Genomic DNA, 18,579 nt, shown 5'->3' on the forward strand with positions numbered 1-18,579 from the left:
TGTATCTTTATGGTTTCAGTGTTGTTACCACAAATATCCAACTGGTTGATGAAACATAAACATAAAAAAAGACATCTATTGTATGAAGTGAACTGAAGATCGCCAAATTCCTTAACTTGTGCTCTCAATCACTTACCATATGTGGCAGCTGGATATTAGCTAGACTATGAATTAAAGACTGGCTTAAATTGGCCAATTCATGAAGAAGAGACTCATTTTGCTGTTCAATTACTTTGTTCTCCTCTTCTATCGTCTTCAGGTTGCTCTCCATTGTAGTAATCTAAAATGGACAAATTTGTGTACAATGTAATATAAGGCAAGCTGTTATAAAGCATGCACTCTCTGAAGGGACAGATAACAGAAAAACCAGGCAGGGAAAGGAGAAAATGGCTTTAAAAGGTTTTGCTTGAACCTGCAATTATTCCCATTGTTAAGAGTTTCTTATTCCTATTGCACATTGTATGACTTTAACAGCTTGTCTTTTTAGCATTGGTAATAATGAATGAACTTGGATTTGACTCCAGTGCTTTAGAGATTTTCTTCTTGAGTTCAAAGGCATTGAGAAGGACCTTAGTTCTGCAAGTTCACCTATGTGGTTAAACACTTCTACTCCTAGGAGCCTACCTTAGGGACATTCTGCAGCAAGTCATGTATTTCTTGTATTTTCTGATGTGTGTATATATATACATCTACTCAGTTAAGCATGCACAGCTCCTTGCTGCCAGTGTTTAGCTCTCTGTAAGTATAATTTGGTTCTATGCAAATTCACAGGGCTGCTTTTGAAAGCTGAACAACTGCACGTTACTGCAATGTAAGTTTTCTAATACACACAGTGACTTGCAAAACTGAAGGAAGTGAAGAAAATTTACACATAGCCAGGAGAGTGGGTCTCTTGGGCATGACTACATGTACAGGTGAAGACAACTGAGAGTATGCTCTGCCTGTGTTCCCTGGTGACCAGACACAAGTTAGGTCTGACCTTGCATGGTGCCTTGCTTGAACTAAAAAGCATTGCTGAGGGGCAACTTACCCGAGCTTGTGCAGAGCACTGTGCTAATGAAGCTATAAGGATTTCAGATGAGCGCTGGGTTATGTCCACCTCGTCAAGAGCCCATGCAGAGCTCGCTCATACCTGTCTACACTTTCCTCTGTAGATGTATCCTTACTTTCCACATTGGATGACAACCGTTAACATCTGTTATGAAGTGTACAGTGTGCTTTTGTGTGTGTGTAGGTTAAAATATGGATTGTCAAGAGGGTGAAAAAAAGATGTCAGAGAAGTGGAAAAAATGCCAAAGAACATAAGGTTTTGAATTATCAAAATAATCTTTATCCATTTCTACACTGGTATAGACAGGCAACTGTGGGAAGAATTGATACAATTCAAATGCTGATGGGAAGACTGGAGGTTTGTGCAGTAATAGCAGGCAGAAGGGCAAAAGGTTCTTAAGTTAGCATTAACTTGACCATGGGTGAGTAAGTTTTAGGAAGTTGTCGGCACCATTTGGTAGGTAGATGTTTCAAGTTTCATTCTGGACCTAAAGTTTCAGTCTGCTTATGGAAATACAGCCCATTAGTTTATAGAAGTAACTTTCAAAAGGGCGTTTTACAAATAAGGATGCAAATCCTTATTTAACAAGACTGTTGCAACTTCACAGAACTTCCACTATTTTCCCATTATGCGTTTCCCACCTGTGAAGTCTTACTGAAATCTAGCTTGCACAATGATCTTCAAAAGGTTTATCAGCAAACATTTTTTTATGTTCAATATAATTCTACTGTTGCAAATAAAAGGAACTGTTGACTTTGATAATTACTACAATATAATTCCCTACATGTTGGAAATGAAAATTGCTTGTCTTCAGGAGAGTGTATGAATTAAAAACTGAGGTCTCTGAATTTTTGTGAACTTTGACTCAGCTGGGATATTCTGCTAGGCATCAGTAGCTAGTTCGGTAAGAACAGGTAAGTATTAGACCAGACTGCCCAGAGACTGTGGAATCTCTACTGTAGGAAGTAAAGAACAGGTTAGACAAGTATCTGTCAGGATTGGCTTAGGAAGAGCTGGGAAGTAGGAAGGGAAGAAGACTGGCTGGCAAAACAGTATTTCTTGGTCTCTTGTAGTTCTATGTTCTAGAATCCTATTAATTATTTTCATGACAGTATATATCATTGGCAGTCATTCTACACTTTTTCTAAATCTGCTGCATGAAGGTGTGAAAATAATCCTTTCAATTTGATGGTGAAATCATCAGCTGAGATTTTTTTACCAAGAATATGCAGTGATCCCACATAGTACCTAATCTGATTTCTAAGAATATACAAAGGCACTAGTCTGAGATATGAAAGCTGGAACTAAGACCACTGAGGTGTGGTTTCTGTACTCATTTCGGATTAAAACTTGCTGCAAAATTCCCAGCTAAATCTTTGAAACTCAATACACTTTTATGTATATGTGATAGTGCTATCATAACTTTTTTTATTACTATTTTTTATTCATCTGGCCAAAAATAAGATTAAAAATGCAGAAAGTTGTTGACAACTGGAGCATTTACCTAATGTACACATAACAACCAAACTGCTTTACATTTTTTAAAATCTCAGCTACATCAATCTGTGTGTGAATAGCACCTACAGTACTGTATTAGGCAAAAGAGAACGTAAGGCATATTGTAAGCCACCAGATTCAAAACTTAGGACCAAATTCCTCCAACGCAAATACACATGATTTTCCTGTCATTATTCTTCTTGCTTTACATTCTTGCAGATTTTCTCCTCAATACCCTACAGCTATATTTAGTCATATCAGAAAACTGTGTAAAACAAAAGTCAAATCCTACAAAGGCTGAATAATGACAGTAGAACCCTGAACACAGGCATGAAATTCATGTGAGGTTTCAATATTAATTTGGCTAAGGTTTAGAAGTAAAAGAAACCCCAAGTTGAAAAGGCAGATCCTGCCTTCTATTTATGAGCATGCAAGAGGAGGAGGAGGAGAAGGAACATGGTGCTCTTCTCCACAAGCAGCAAAGAAGTAACAAGGAACAGTTTACTCTGTTTCCATCAAGATCAATTGCATGATTATGACCATGGCATTAAAGGGTGATAAATCTTGAGAACTGTGGTAAATCTCACTGTTGGTGACTGTGCTTAAATCATGTGAAGGAAAAAGCACCAGAAGCTATGCTGGACACTGGAAAATGCTAGGGAAAGAATTCAATTATTTTCCTTCCTTTGCTTTTTCCATCCAGTTTTAGCACTGCTGAATAATGAGGTTTTAAATAATGGTCTAATGTTAGGTTTTCCCTCCCCCCCAACAGATTTATGTGGAACCTAAAAGGCTTTAAGCTGGATCTGTGGAACCACTCCTGCTGCCAAGGGCCGCACTTAGTCTACCACATGATGAAGTGTAACAGGTATTCACTTCCCCATCTAAATTTCCTCTGTAAGACAGACCTGGCAAAAGCCATGCTGTTCACCTGGACTCCTTCCTTCACCTTGTAACTTATGTTGATAACCATGATGTCAAGTGAAAATACAAAGCTGACCATGACAGGTCATGCTTTTGCAATTATTTTAAAGAATATATTTTATTAAGCCTTTTTTTTATTGTTATTATTTTTGGTAACTGATTGTAAACTGATTGGTAACTGATGTGTAAATTGAATAATGGATATTGTTTTCTGATTTTATAAATGGCAAATCAAGATAGAAATCTTAATATGCAAGAAACATATATTTCCTGTATTTCCTTTAATTAGTCATCTAGAAAAAGCACCTGAATTTAGGGCTTCATAAAACTGTTACCTGAGTTCTGAGTTTAATCATATCAGCTTCCATCTGGGAGTTGGATTCATTTAGTTCTTTGATTTCTTCATCTAACTGTTTAATTTCTTCATCATTTTCTATACCTGTGTGATGTAAAAATAAAAGGGGTGTTAAAATAATTAAATCAGAGTTCAGAGAATTAATTATTTCCATATTTGAAAATAAATTTATTTAAGGTAAAAGGATTACAGTAAAAAAGAAAAAGGAATCATTCCTTAACTTTTCTTTTGAAGTTAAAACAATGTATTTTCCACTACTTTTCTTTTAAAAATTGCAGTAATTTTCCAGCAAGAGTGTTTGAAATGCCTAGAGGATCAGTAAGACACACCTTTTTCTTTATATGTACTGATTTAACTTTATATTATACTAAATGCACCTGCAGCAAAAAAATTCTACTCTACTGTCATATGTAAATTATTTGAAAGACTGTGACCACTTACAGATCTATTGAAGGAAAATAAAATATATTAACATGCCAATCTCTTGATATTACAGCATTGTCAAAATCATTTGTAACTAATTCAGAAGATTTTTTTCCCAACACAGTGAAATTTTGTTGATGTACCAGGATATATTGTGATTCTGCTGTTGCTTTTAATAATTTCATGGTTCAGAAGGGTATTAAATAATGACATACGGAATAATTTGCAAAATGGACATGACTTCCGAGTTTTTATTGCATAAACATTTAGAGAACAGAATTTTAAAGGTACCTGCATTTTTAAGGATTCAGACAGGAATAAACTGTATAGGTTTTATTTATTTATCTTTTTAGTTACTATAACAAAGTATAAAATAATCCTGAGAAGAGATAGACTTGTTTTCTCGCAAGTAGAAGTCTGAACTCCTAAAGCTAAACTGGTGTTCCCAGTCTCTTCTTCTTAATGTAGTATGAACCTTGCATACCTTTTCACAGTGCCTGACTCTAACAGGAAGGATGCTGTGTGTTCCCCGAAATACCCAAAATACCCATATACCGCTCCTCAAGGCATTCTTCCCAAGCATGGCAGATACAGTTTTCAGTACTTCCCAGTTGTAGAGAAAATTATATCCAGATCTTCCACCCCTTGCTTACTAGCTATTGAACAAAGACAGCCAGTGCTTTCTCCAGTTGCGCTGGCAGTGTGGGCTGAAATGCCTCCTGCACTGTTTCGAAATGCTCTGTGGCTCTCAAAAACAGTCAACACCAGCAGATGAGAAGGCACGCACAGTCACAGGCTAAGTGACTACATAAAGTTTTCCAAGAAAACTCAGGACCCCAAAGACAAGCCTTTTGTGCATTACTCATTTGAACTGAAGCACCTACATTTTGCTTTTATTGCACTTCAGCTATGAGGGCACTATCCTGACTTTCATCCAAGCTACTTTCATCATCTTCCCTGCAACTCAGGGTTTGCAGGAAGGTTTGCAGATTATTGGAGACAAAATGGCACAAGGCCATCTACATCTGCCAGAGGTTACAGAGCACAGCTCATGACGACTTAACACTTCGGAAACCAAACCTTTTTCTGTTCTGAATCCTGCAACAATGTAAGACCACCTATCCACCTTTGACAAATGAGATGTGAACCAGAAAATTATAATGGTATGTTCTACTTTGAAATATATTAGAGTTTTTGATTTATGTAGCCATAACTCAGACCAGTCTGATCACTCCACTGCTGGCTCAGATTTCCACAGCTGAAACCCCAGTTTTATGTCTACTGACAGTAAATCCACTATGTATACAAAGAAGATATACACATGTACGAAAAAAAGCCTATAGAGCAATGATAACTTTAGTTTACAAAGAAGTAATATTAAAAAAGGCAATGATTAAAAATTTACCATTACTGGCCCGCTGCTTTATTGTTAGCATTTGTTCTCCAGACAGCTTTGCTTTCTTCATTGCTGAAGTAGCTCTGGGGCATCCTGATAAACTGTGAACAGTAAGGAGCTTGTTAATTTTGATAGGTCATTGAAAATAAATCTGTAATCCAAACCTGTAATAAAAACAGTATTGAAGTTTATCTTCACTGCCCAGCACTGAATGAGTATGTTAGTCTGAAAAAGAAGTACTTACCAGTAGCGATTTCATGGTTTTATTCTTTCTTCCAAATTCTTTTTGTATAAAGAGCTAATATAAAAGTCAGATATATCTTGTAAAATTATAAGCCTGGGAACAACGGTCCCATTTTCTAAAAACACAATGCTCTTATTAACAAGTTTTATTTTAAAAACAGTTACTGTGTAAATACTTCCCTTTGAGTTTACATGTTCCCACTCTGAACTTCCACCCTTTTTAATTCATATGTTCAAACATGGAACTGAATGCTGAGAGAAGGGGACATGAGCTACCTCTCATATGCAAATGAGTAGCTCTTATAAACTATGATTTTCTTTGTGAATATCATATGCCCCATCCCTGGAAGTGTTCCAGGACAGGTTGGATGTGGCTTTGAGACACCTGGCCTAGTGGAAGGGTGTTCCCTTGGCAGGGGTGTTGGAACTAGGTGATCTTTAAGGTCCCGTCCAGCCCAAACCACTCTATGGTTCTATGATTCTATGATCACCTCCTGAGCTGGCTAAATTGCCCTTTTCTAAATTGTTTCTTAAAATAAGTATGTGTTGGCTTTTTGTTGAAGCCCAAGAGAAGTCATTCCCATAAAAATGACCTTGCCTTGATGAGGGCTATATATCTCTTATAATGTCTGCTTGTTACACTTACGGATGTAGACTCAGTTATTACTTGTCTCCTATGTTGCCAAAATATTAAGCTTTTTAATTACACCACACAAAACAGTTTGATAGCAAATGGATTCTTAGCGGGTCTTTTTGTAAAAATAAAAATAACCATCAGACAGTGCTCACTATTTTATAAATAATTTTATACACCAAACTATACTCCTTTTCAAAATCACATCTTTAATGTAGTTTTACTATCACAGGTAAGAGAAAATACACGTTCAATCTAATTTAACAATGGAAAACTATAGTCTTATTTTGAGCAAGCTTTAGCAGTGAAAGGAATTTGGAAACTTCTTAAATGGTTCCCTATTGCTTCAACATGTAAGGTTTCATTGCCATTGAAACTGAGTAACGTCATGTACTTCTCATTGCCCACAGTCACATTTATATTTCCTCTTCAGATCCAAAAGGGAGCTTTATTTTTTTTGTATAAATCAAATTCAAAGCTAACACTCAAATAATCTCTCTGTAATGTGGAACATGTTTCTGAGGAATGTGGTATCTTTGTTTAAAAGCATTTATTTAAATAAAGACCTACTCATTTAAATATAATGTTTAATTATTAAAATGTGTCTCTGAAAATCCTGGGCTACTATTATCAAGTGCACCCATTCAAAAGGGGAAACTTTTCCCAGAAAAATATCTAAAAAAATTTCCTTTTCTGAGCAAAAGAATCACTGTTCAGTATTTTATACTGTTACTGAGAAGACATATAATAGAACAGTACTAGTAGCATCAAGAAATAGCACCATCCAGTAGCTTTTCACTGTAGTCTAGGTGGTAGGTTGCCAAACTATTGTTCCAAGCTCTGCTATGGACTCACTGTGTGACTGTAATCAACTGTCCTCTTGAGTCCCAAAGGGAGCCTTGAGGAAAATTAAGGAGGAGAGGCTTAGCCATTTGGGGGAAAAAAACACTGGAATAGTATATGCCAAGTTTCTGCACCATTTAATTGACTTAATTTTTGTGTCCTTTCAATTGATTTAATGAATTTCCTCATATTTGGCCCTCAGTCTTTTTCAGGAGTTAGCGTCACTGGGCGTTACAAGAACTGTGTTAGTTTATTCTCATCTTGGTTTGCAGCCTTTGCTTCTCTAAAAGTCTTGTTTGATGACAACCTAGGGAATCCCTCAAAATAAAATTATCCCTCAAACAGCCCATAAGTATGGCATTCAAACCCTAAACAAGAAACCTGGATGCTAGAACCGTGCACTTGAAAGTGCAGAAGAATAATGAAACAAAAAAAAAATGAGTTCAGAAGCATTAGGTGTCTCGGTGTGCCTACATCCAAACTTCAGTGCCAAAATCCCAATCTTATTCCCAGACCATGATTACATACACCTAGTTTTCAGGACTGCCTAAACCTGTAGATATATTCTCAGCTTGTCTGAAAGGTGACCTCTCTACTAGTATATTCACCATGCTCCAAATCATGCTCTCACCCTGAGGCCTCAGGTACAAGTTCCCATATTCACACTGCCCAGCTTTCCTGCTCTACAAAACAGGGTGGCCACGTTCTAGCTGCCTAATAGCAGCTGTCTCTGGCCCATGCTGTCTCCATTGGAAAGATATATATTGCAAGGGTAGACACTTATACCTCTGGTGCAGTTCAGGCACACTGGCATCAGATGCCCTCTGCCTAAATAAACTGGAAACAAAAAGATCTGGGTCCCGTTCCCTATTCTTGCTGCAGGAACGTTGGAGAGTCATTCTGCATGGATGGTCTACCTTCCTCTGGAAGGCACCAAGGTGAGTCATGACTTAGTGAGGGGAAAGGCAAAGGGCTGCCTGTTTTTGGGCCTGCTGGTGAGGATGCAGAAGGCTTCCACATCCTGTAGCCAGATTAGTTTTTTCTTACCCACTGGTATCTAATAGAATATGCACAGACAGAGGAGGGCTTCAGCCAACAGGGCTTTCTTTCCATGCAACTGCATGCCCAAATCACAGGCCTCTTTTTGCTTTCCTGACCCTTACACTCATGGCTTTAATATATGCATCACGTCCCACTATGACTACCTTTAGCTTGCTATGGGTCTGTCCTTAGAAGAGGCCATGCACGAACAGAAAGTCCTATCTTTCCTTGTGTCTTTACACAATTTAAGAGAGCATTCAAAACTCCCAGAGGAACGAAATTCAACATGAGAAGATGTCAAAGCCAGAGCACACCTTCAATTTCCTCTACAGGTCTTTACCGGCAAATCTGCCTCTTTATTAGTTGTATATTGTGGATTAGCTGACTTTCCTGAGGCAGCCACTTAAAATTTTGATGATGTAGATACTAATCTAGAACAGAGAATTGAGTTCTACTACATCTTATTTAACTTGGCTAAATTCTTCATAAATTAATAAGACAAAGATAGCAATATGCATCCTATTTGCTCAGCTCTATTCTTAATTAAGTTACCTAAAATACTTTAAATAATTAAGAAGCAAATTAGGGCTTTTAGGATAAGCTTCTACTCTGCAAGGAAATTCTACCTCTTCCCTTCTATCTTCTTGACTATGTTTAATTCTCCTGAAGGTAACTGCTCTTTCTCTAAGTTACAAACAACCAAAATTGGGCAGGATATATGGAAAGGTAAGATGAAAAACAGGACTAAGTCAGCATCGCACCAGAAGTGGACTGCTATACAAGGGCTGATCCTCATGGAGGCGCAAAGTTAACCAAAAAGCTTGAATTGAGATCTGAGAGAGACTGGGAGTGGCTCGAGATTTCTAGAAGACTCAGGGGTAGAAGGAGACAGAAGACAAAAAGGAGTAGATATGATTTTATTTGTCTCAAATCTCTTGAGATTTTGTCTACCCATGACTGGCAAACAAGAGTACAAGTGAAAGCCATTTCAGTGCATTAAGAGTTAAACAAAGCATGCTTTAAACATCTCCAAAATAATCAAAAAAAGACCAAGAGAAACATGCTAGATAGTAGTTTCGGTATGGATAATACTTATCCTCACATCAAGTTTAAAGCTTTTACAGTTGATGCCTGTCAAAGGTTTTCTGTTACAAGAGGAATTAGTGTGTGATCCTGCTTTGGTTTATTTCTTGTGTTTTAACAAACTTTATACCGACTTTTACACAAACATGGAATTCTGCAGCCTGTTCATTCCAGGAAAGAACTAGCAGAATTCATCACAGTTATCTCACTTGCCACTGCCATTATTCTCATACACATGAGAAACTGTGCAAAACTAAATATAAATACAGTTTTCTTTCCATAATACAAAATTAATAAGGCTTTCTAACATTGCTGGGGTATTGCTGTAGTAAATACAGTACAAACATACTGAGCCATCATTTATCTCTGTCAAATTGTGGATGCCACAGGGCTTGAAGCAGCAGCATTTTGGTGGGGCTGTGAGAAGCAAATACCCAACTCCTGGCTTCCTCAGAGTTCCTGATTCAGCAGCAGCTGCGAGTTCAAGGTCTTAATTTTTGCTGCTTGGCTGGAGACTTCTGAGATCATAACACACCATTGATATTGGAAACGCTTTTGTTGGGCATGGGTGATAAACCGAGAGGTGGGACCTATCATGCAGCTTTGCTTTGCAGGGCATGGTACTGCCCATGCAACAGACATTTCTACACACTATACGCCTGTAGGACTGACAGGTAGAAGGGGTGATCGTTTTACGCCTTGCAAGTTCAACCTGCATTAAACAGGCTTGTTTTTACAGGAAGACTTTATAAATGGAGGCATGCAGAGGTGAAGTGCTAGCAGCTGTATAAATTCTGCAAAATAAGGTCCATCCATATGTACACCTACATCTTACCCTAACTGTCCTGAAGTGTAGTGATTAACAGAAACACAACCATCTAGAAGGTATGCAGAAAGACTAGATACGCACAAATTAGGATAAAGAGTATACGGTGATTGCATCACGATGTGAATATTCTTTCTTGTTTAGACTTGTTTAGGATGGTGACGTTACTCCAACCCATGCCTTGACATTTATTCAGCGGACTTAGAAAATAAGGTGAAATTGGTCCCAAAATAAAAGGGAAATTAGTGGGGAAAAAAGTTTGAAAGGGATATCTAGCTAGTGTTTAGTGCAACTTTACCAAGAAATTTAGTTTAAAAACAAATAAATGTGGGCTAAAATCCTGAACTCCTTCAAGAATGCAATTGCACTGTTTTCAGGGATGCAAACAAGAGAGGCCATCAGAGTGGAGGATCATTGATCAATTGGTACAATTGCCTGGGTGACTGATTCTAGTTATCTGGGTTCTAGCCGTGCTCTGTTAAATACATTTTTTGCCTCAGCAGACAGATGCAGTCTGGTCCCTCTTGAAGCTGAAGGAATTGTACTTGGCTTGTCAAGTGAAGAAAACATTTTCCAAACAGTGAAGTAGGGATGTGGGAAAGGAGAAGACAGAGGTCAAATAAAATGCAACTTTTGTATTTGGCGTGTGAAGTACTGAAGTTTACAAAGAAGGAAAGAACAGGATGTAAAGAAACCAGAGCCTCAACCTGGAGTACCCATAAAGCATCCTGAGGGCTGACTTTATAAACACTGTAAGATGTTTATAGGTTCACTATGACAGGAATTTTTCAAGAAGTTAAGAAAATGAAACACTTTTCCTGTTTATTAAAAATAACGTTGTCCATAGACTAGAGGAAGAAACAAGTCACATTCAAGGGAACTATTTTAACTAGAGATAGATCCAAAACAAGCCCCAGACATAAATTCTTCTGAAATTCAGGGTAATACAGATCACAGTGAAAACTACTGGTTTATTTTGTTAATGGATGAAACCTTACTTTTTTTGCCTAAGCTCTTGAACTATTTGGTAATGTTTGAAGTTCAAGTTAAGAGATCACACTTAGTGATCAAAGTAGCCCTTTCCTTGGTTTAATATTAAATCCATGAACCACTCACTTTTTCTATGTTGAAAGGTATCAGCTTTAGTGATTTGCTTATTCCCATGAGTAAATTCTGCTAAACACCTCAAGGATGAAACACTCTATGCACAACTCCAGCAGAGATAAAAGCACCCCTCCCTAGCCCAGCACTCATTTTTATTTACATTCAACGGTGATTGGCTTTTCCCCAGCTTCTTACTGAGCTGTGAAGTAAAGGGAATCCAGGAGAGAGGTTTTGCAAACAAGCTAGTATTGTTTGCATGGAGAATGCTGCAACTCATAAAGGAATCTCTTCTCCTCCCCACTGGCCACACAACCCTGACTGCCTTTGTGCAGTGTTGGAAAAAATTGTCTGTTCAGCTCAATTTCAGAATTTTTCACTGGAAAAGAACAATTCTGATTAATATGGCCTTTTTTAGGTCTTGTTCCCTGGCTAAAGCTTTTGTTGTTGTTGTTGTTGTTGTGCACTTACAACTCACAGGTGAATGTTGGTGATTAAGAACTTTCACTTAAATTTTCAATCAAGAGGGGAATCTAAGCTAAAAAGACTAAAAGCTTGATCTAACGTGGAAAGTGGTAGGTCCTAATCCAAGTTGCTTTCCAAAGCTTCTGAGGAAAGTAGCTGAGATTTTATTCTGTTTAGATGAGCCTTCGTATTGGTTCCAGAACTAAGAAAAATGAAAACACTACCCTAGTGGCCATAAAACAAATATAGTCATTATGATTAAAACAAAATGTAAGCTTTTCAAAATTATTTTAATGATATCTGATCACTGTTTCACAAAGACTTTCAGGAAAGAACTACTTCCTTATTTTACAGGAGGAAGGTTAATAGTAGCATTAAAATCTGGTTGGTCAAGCACGAAATGGATAACAATACAAAGTGCTATGATACCCAGAAGACGAGAGGTATTTGGTTTTTATTTGAGATTCAAAAGGTAAAATAGTGTTATAGGTTAATTATGCCCATCCCTCATAACAAAAGAATAAAACAAGCATCAGTAAGAAAAAACAAAAATACAAATTATGCAGAACTGTAAACATTGCCAAACTGAGAGAAAAGGCGCTGAGAACAGACTCAGTTTGAAAGGAATTCCCCTGAGGCATAAACATACACCAGAAAAACAATTAATGAATTTTGAAATGCTGGAACTGTAAGAGCTCTGCCAAAGTTGCCCTTCATCTGGGCACAGTAGTCCTGTGGCAAATTTACATCACATTTTGTTAATTGAAGTTGCTTAGTCAGCACAGAGGCTCGGTGGGTGGGCTTCTCACGTGCGCTAATGAGCTTTGACCTGTATCATCCCTGAACAGGGAAAGAGGTTTGGCTCTTGCTCAATGATGCAACGTCTGTCCAAAAATCTCTCATTTATTCTTCGGTGACCGGGGAAGCACTGCAGCACACCACACGGTTTACAGGTGGCCCTAGCACTAGGTTACAGGGAAGCAGTGTGCACTTCATGGGGCACCACTGAGTGTCCCAGGAGCTGGCGACTAGCTACTGCAGTTTATCAGCCTCTCCCATGCCCCATGACTGCATACAACAGGACAGATGACCTGAAGACCAGTGGATTTACTGGTCAGTTGAATAGGGCATGTACTGTGAAGGAGAAAACAGGCGGAGACTTCCCTGTGTATGAATAGGTAAGGGGTATCTCTAGCTACATACCCCTGATTAGTGCTCTTAGGCCATTCCATATTTCAAGTGATCTATCTAGTGACCAAGTCCAGCTCACTTAGGCACTTAAAATGAAGCACAGTTTCTCCAGGCACTTGTATAGACAGCAGAGAGAAAAAGGTACAAGTGGAAAATTTGTCCCACCTGAAATCTGAAAAGCCATCCAGTCATCTCTGCTTTTTTATGGGCTATGTCTGGAATGAGGACAAACAGGATTATAATCAGAGAGCTTCTGCTAAGTGTCTGAAATCAAGGAGATGTCACATTGCAAGCACCTGTACAAATTACTGTCTGCTGGCATTTGTCAGGTCTGCTCAGCAAAATGATTTTTCTTGTTTATATTGTGCAGTCTGCTTTTTCTAATATGAATTTCATATTATTTTCTTCTTGACTTTCCCAAGGTAAGTAAACCTCTTAAGTCCTTTTAGATTAGCTCTCTGTTAGGAGCCTTCCAGTTTAATAGACTATACATCTGATTAAAATGCTACTCCATCTTTCCAGCTCGTAATGAAAAAAGCTGGCAAAACTACCCACAGTCAAAAGGCCTAATTCTTTACATCAACCAGGCTCTGCATTCAGTCACTTCAGACTTTTGCCAAATTTTAACTGATCTGACTGAAATCTTCCATGGTAGGTGTCTGGCCAGGCTCAGTTTTTCTCCAAACGTCATAGGAAAAAAATTTCCATTCCTCAGAATATACTTGTATACTACTGTTTTGTCCATATATCTTGTTTTGAACGTACTGGAAGCAGTGTGTGTGTGTGTGTGTGGGGGGGGGGGGGGGCAGGGATCAACCCCAAATGATTCAGTGAATTTCTCTAATTGTGAATTGGAGCAAAACTTGACATTTCATGGGGTACTGCTCTGAGTTTAGAGAGGCATTCTGCTGTCCTCATGAAAGCAAATGTAGATTTGGCAGAATCATATACCTCTGACAGACTGTCACTAGGACATGCTCAGTAAATGTGAGTTAGTGTTTGGCTGCCAGAGCCTCCACATACTTTGTGTGGCTGCAGGGGCCAGAGCAGAGGGCTGCTTGCTGGAAGCAACACCAGTGAGACCACCTGTCCTGTTCTCCCAGTGCTCAGGAGAAGCTACCTGAGGGCCAGCTCCCTCAAATGCTGAGGACTGAGAAGCACGGAAGTAGGAAGAAAGACCAAACAGGAGCCATGGGGACAGAGAAGGGAAGAGTGCCAGCACAGATGCAGCAGGAGAGGAGGAGGAGGATGGGAACAGGAAGGTATTGAAAAGCAATTTAGAAAGAACCTTCTCCCTTGAGCTTATGGGTCAACACAAAATTCCTGTGTAAAAATATCCTTTGTACTGCAGGATCCACCTCACAGATTCCCGTTCAATATTTTTCTTTTTTTATGTATATCATTATTACATTTTATTGTCATGTTTCTCTCTTTGCCTTCTTGGAAATGTCAGCACATTTGCATGTCTGTCATCTTTCAGCAATGTCACCATGATGACACTTATCATTGTCAGTTGTAATTACTGTTAAATGCAGTGAGTTTGGTTTGTTTTTCTATACCCTTTACATTGTATGACTTTCTCCTGCTGAATTGTGACATAAAGCTTGTAAGAAAAAAAAAAAAAAAAAGAGGTGGGAAACATCAAAATAAGTCAATGGTAGGGAGGGGACAGGCAGATGAAAAACAAACAAATACCCTAAGCAACTTAAAAAAACCTACCAGGGAAAAAGTGAAACAATGGGAATTAAGAGTGAATTAATTTTGACTCAGAAGTGGCACTCCGTCAACTTAGTGTAGCAACAAATGAAACAAAGGACAAGAGTTGACTTGACAGGAGACCTGCCTAGAAATAGATGCTATCAAATAATTTAATGAGTTGCATATTAAAAGCTTCTTACAAATGTGGAGTTTGATAATATTTATGTTTTATAAATACGTAAATGGAAGAACAAGAAATATTTCCTCTCTGCAAAGTTTTTATCATTTTCAACGTTATTTTCAACGTAGCATAGGAATACCTTTCAAAAGTGCTTTTTAACCTTTGGTTCCCTACAGATATAATTGCTGGACACAAATTCACCACAAACATGGTATTTTGGAAGTTTAGAGCATCTTGAGAATTCATCTGGCAGTTTGGATTCTTTGTGTTTTAAAGGATGCTCACAACTGGCTTAACTGCAAGTTTCTCAGTCAGCTTAAAACAGAGAGAGAAGCGTACCAGACATGGAAAAGCAGATGAATACCTGTTGAGAACTACAAGGGCATTGCCAGGGCATGCAGAGGTGCATTAGAAAAGCAGAAGCTCAGCTCAAATTGAAATTGGACAGAGATGTCAATAACTACAAGAAAGGGTTGTTCAGCTATGTAAACAACAAGCAGAAACAGAAGGAAAATACTGGCCCACTGTTGAACAGGAGAGGTGAATCAGTCACCAGCAATGCTGAAAAGGCAGAAATTCTCAAACCTTTCTTCACCTCTGTCTTCAGCAGCACTGTTGAGCCCCTGGCCTTGGGAACAAAAATCCAGGTTGATTTCAGCCACAGACCCACCGTCAGTGAAGGATAGGTTGGCGTGTGAACCATTACAGAAGCTTGACCCCTACAAACTGATGGGCCCTGACAATATCCACCTGAGGGTGTTAAAAGATCCGTCTGATGTCATTGTGAGGCCACTCCATAATCTTTGAGAAGTTGTGGCAACTGGGGCACGTCCCAGAAGACTGGAAGAGAGCTAATGTCACCCCCATCTACAAGAAGGGCTTAAAGGACAATGCAGGAAATTGTAGGCCCATGAGTCTTACTTTAGTCTCTGGGAAAGTTATGGAACAAATCCTCCTGGGGGCTGTCACAAGTCAAATGAAGCATGTGATTGGGAAAAGCCAGCACAGATTCACCAAGGGCAGATCGTGCTTGACAAAACTGATTGTCTTCTACAACAAAGTAACTTGCTTGCTGATGTGGGGAGAGTGGTGGATATTGTCTACCTGGATTTCTCCAAGGTTTCTGACACAGTTTCCCATAGCCTCCTCCTAGAGAAGGTGATGTGTAACAGCCTAGACAAGTGGTCCGTGTGGCGGGTGGGGTGCTGGCTGGCAGGCAGCACCCAGAGGGTGGCAGTAAATAGCCCCTTTTCAAACTGGCAACCTGTCACATGTGGTGTCCTCCAGGGACTGATATTAGGCCAAATGCTGTTTAACATCTCATAAGAGATCGGGATGATGGCATCAAGTCGACCCTGATGAAGCTTATTGATGATACCAAACCTGAGTGGGGAAGTGGACACTTTCGAAGGGAGAGCCACCTTGCAGGAAGACCTGGATAGGCTGGAAGAGTGAGCTAGAAAGAACCTTATGAAGTTCAACAAAGAAAAATGTATGGTCTTGCACCTGGGAAAACATAATTCAGGAGCACAGCACAGGCTGGGATCTACCTGGATGGGGAGCAGATCTGTGGAAAAGGGACCTAGGGGTCGTGGGGGACAACAAGGTCAATATGGGTGAACAGTGTGCTGCAGCGGCAAAGAAAGCCAACAGGATGCTGGGCTGCATCAACAAGGGCACCACCAGCAATGATAAAGAAGTCATTATCCCATTCTACTTAGTGCTTATCAGGCCACACTTGGAATACCCTGTTCAGTTTTGGTCCCTGCTATACAAAAAATATGTGGAGAGGCTGGAGAAGGTCCGGAGAAGGCCCACAAAGATGATCAAAGGGCTGGGAAGCCACATGAAGAAAGGCTTAGGGGAGACCTTATCATCATGTTCCAGTATTTAAAGGGTGGCTACAAAGATGATGGAGACTCCCTTTTTACAAGGAGTCACAAGGGAAAGATGAGGGGTAATGGGCACAAGTTACTCCTGAGAAGATTCCAACTGGACACAAGAGGAAAGTTTTGCACGAGAACAATCAGCCACTGGAATAATCTCCCCAGGGAAGTGGTAGATTCCCTAGCACTAGACACTTTTGAGGTTTGTCTGGACAGGGTGCTGGGCCATCTTGTCTAGACCATGCTTGTGCCAAGAAAGGTTGGATCAGAGATCCTTGAGGTCCCTTCCAGCCTGGTATTCTGTGATTCTATGAATTGGTTTTTGTTGTTTTTTACACAAGGTATTTTATCATGACATATCTCATTTTTGCGCTGTGGTTAACATCACTGAACCACAGTATTAGTATGCACCTTCTGATATATTTAAATTGCATTAGTCCACAGTGAATGCTGCACCGTATATATATATATATGTATATATGGAATCTCAGATCTGATATAACAACATTATATTTTCAGTTGTTTAATAACGCTTCTCAGTTTTCTCTCTACATTTATTTGCAAATATCTGATATTATTATTTTTTTTAAATTCAGGCTTTATTTCAAATAAGCTTCCTATCCTGCCAAAAGGCCAACACCTGCTAGGAACTGATTACCTCCATCAAAATTCTGGGCACATTCATTTATCCACGAACCAAAAGGACTAGCTGGCATTTAGAATTCAGACAACTTAGTGTAATGTAAGTCCTGCTGTCTTAACTATAGGCCTCATACAACACTACGTCAACACAAAGACTACTTCAGGTCCAAGACTCTGCAGCACTGATTTTGCTCAAATAACAGAGCTTGCCAGTCTATGTACAAAAAAAAAATAATAATCAGAATAATACAAAGCCTCCCTATGCCCTTTTTAACCATATAGCTTATTTCCAAAAGACTCATTCACTGAACTAATGCTATGTATTTTTACGTTTTTAGGAGCTGAAGCTGAAAAATGCTGATGCTAAGAGAGGATGTGGCTTTAGGTAAACAAAGATTGAAAGCTCTACAGTAATTTAGGAGCAAATTTGCAGCCACTCGCATATGTTTGCAGATCACATGCTAGATGCACATCAAAGCATCTGGATTATAGACCTGCTGCCCCTTTGGCACTCATGGACACAGGCTCAAGCTGCAGCCCTGAGCACCAGGAGGTTTGACTGTAGGTGGCACTTGCAAACCTTTCCTTCAGGAGCTAAGGTCGATGACACACGTTTTTTATACAATATCTATTTCTAGCAAAGCCTATTTCATGAGAAAAAGGATCTGCACATGAAAATCTCTATCTCCGTCCTCCTTCCCTCACATTTGACATGTCCTGAATGCTTTCAGTGTTTGGGAGCTCAGAGGTTCTCTGAGGATCTGTGTGAGTGTCAGTATCTGCCTGCTTCTAGCAAGAAGCTGCAGAGGGCAGCTCCTGTCTTGAGCTTTAATCTTTTTGTCTTTTCATCTTTGCCTGTTCCCAAGCTTAGCAATGCAGCTGTGCAGCTCAGAGCTGTGACCAACCTAGAACATTTAGGAGAAACAACACCGGCAGTGCTCCTTCACCTCAGGACATACACATGGGGCAATGGCTGATCTGAGTGTGCTGCTATTATCTTTCTGCAGGCTTTCTGACAGCCTTACCATCAACTAAACCTTCCTGTGCGTGAAGTCGATAGACCATAACTGTCATAGGTAAACGTTTCCCATAACCACCT

At 39.3% G+C, this 18,579-nt stretch overlaps 1 protein-coding gene across 11 annotated transcripts in view; it reads right to left on the reverse strand.

The window, feature by feature from the left end:
- MYT1L (myelin transcription factor 1 like) overlaps nt 1-18,579 on the reverse strand; it is a 305,889-nt gene that overhangs the window by 2,976 nt on the left and 284,334 nt on the right. For 7 of the 11 annotated variants that reach the window (XM_056344592.1, XM_056344598.1, XM_056344589.1 and 4 more), the window contains 3 exons: nt 5,656-5,747; nt 3,802-3,911; nt 137-280 (listed from right to left, as the gene is read on the reverse strand). In XM_056344592.1, coding sequence (XP_056200567.1) covers nt 137-280; nt 3,802-3,911; nt 5,656-5,747 — 346 coding nt within the window. The remainder of the gene's footprint in view (nt 1-136; nt 281-3,801; nt 3,912-5,655; nt 5,748-18,579) is intronic. The other 4 variants (XM_056344600.1, XM_056344591.1, XM_056344597.1 and 1 more) reach the window with 1 other exon arrangement.

Source organism: Falco biarmicus, chromosome 6 (assembly GCF_023638135.1).
Source record: "Falco biarmicus isolate bFalBia1 chromosome 6, bFalBia1.pri, whole genome shotgun sequence".
In the NCBI taxonomy this organism is placed as follows: Eukaryota; Metazoa; Chordata; class Aves; order Falconiformes; family Falconidae; genus Falco; species Falco biarmicus.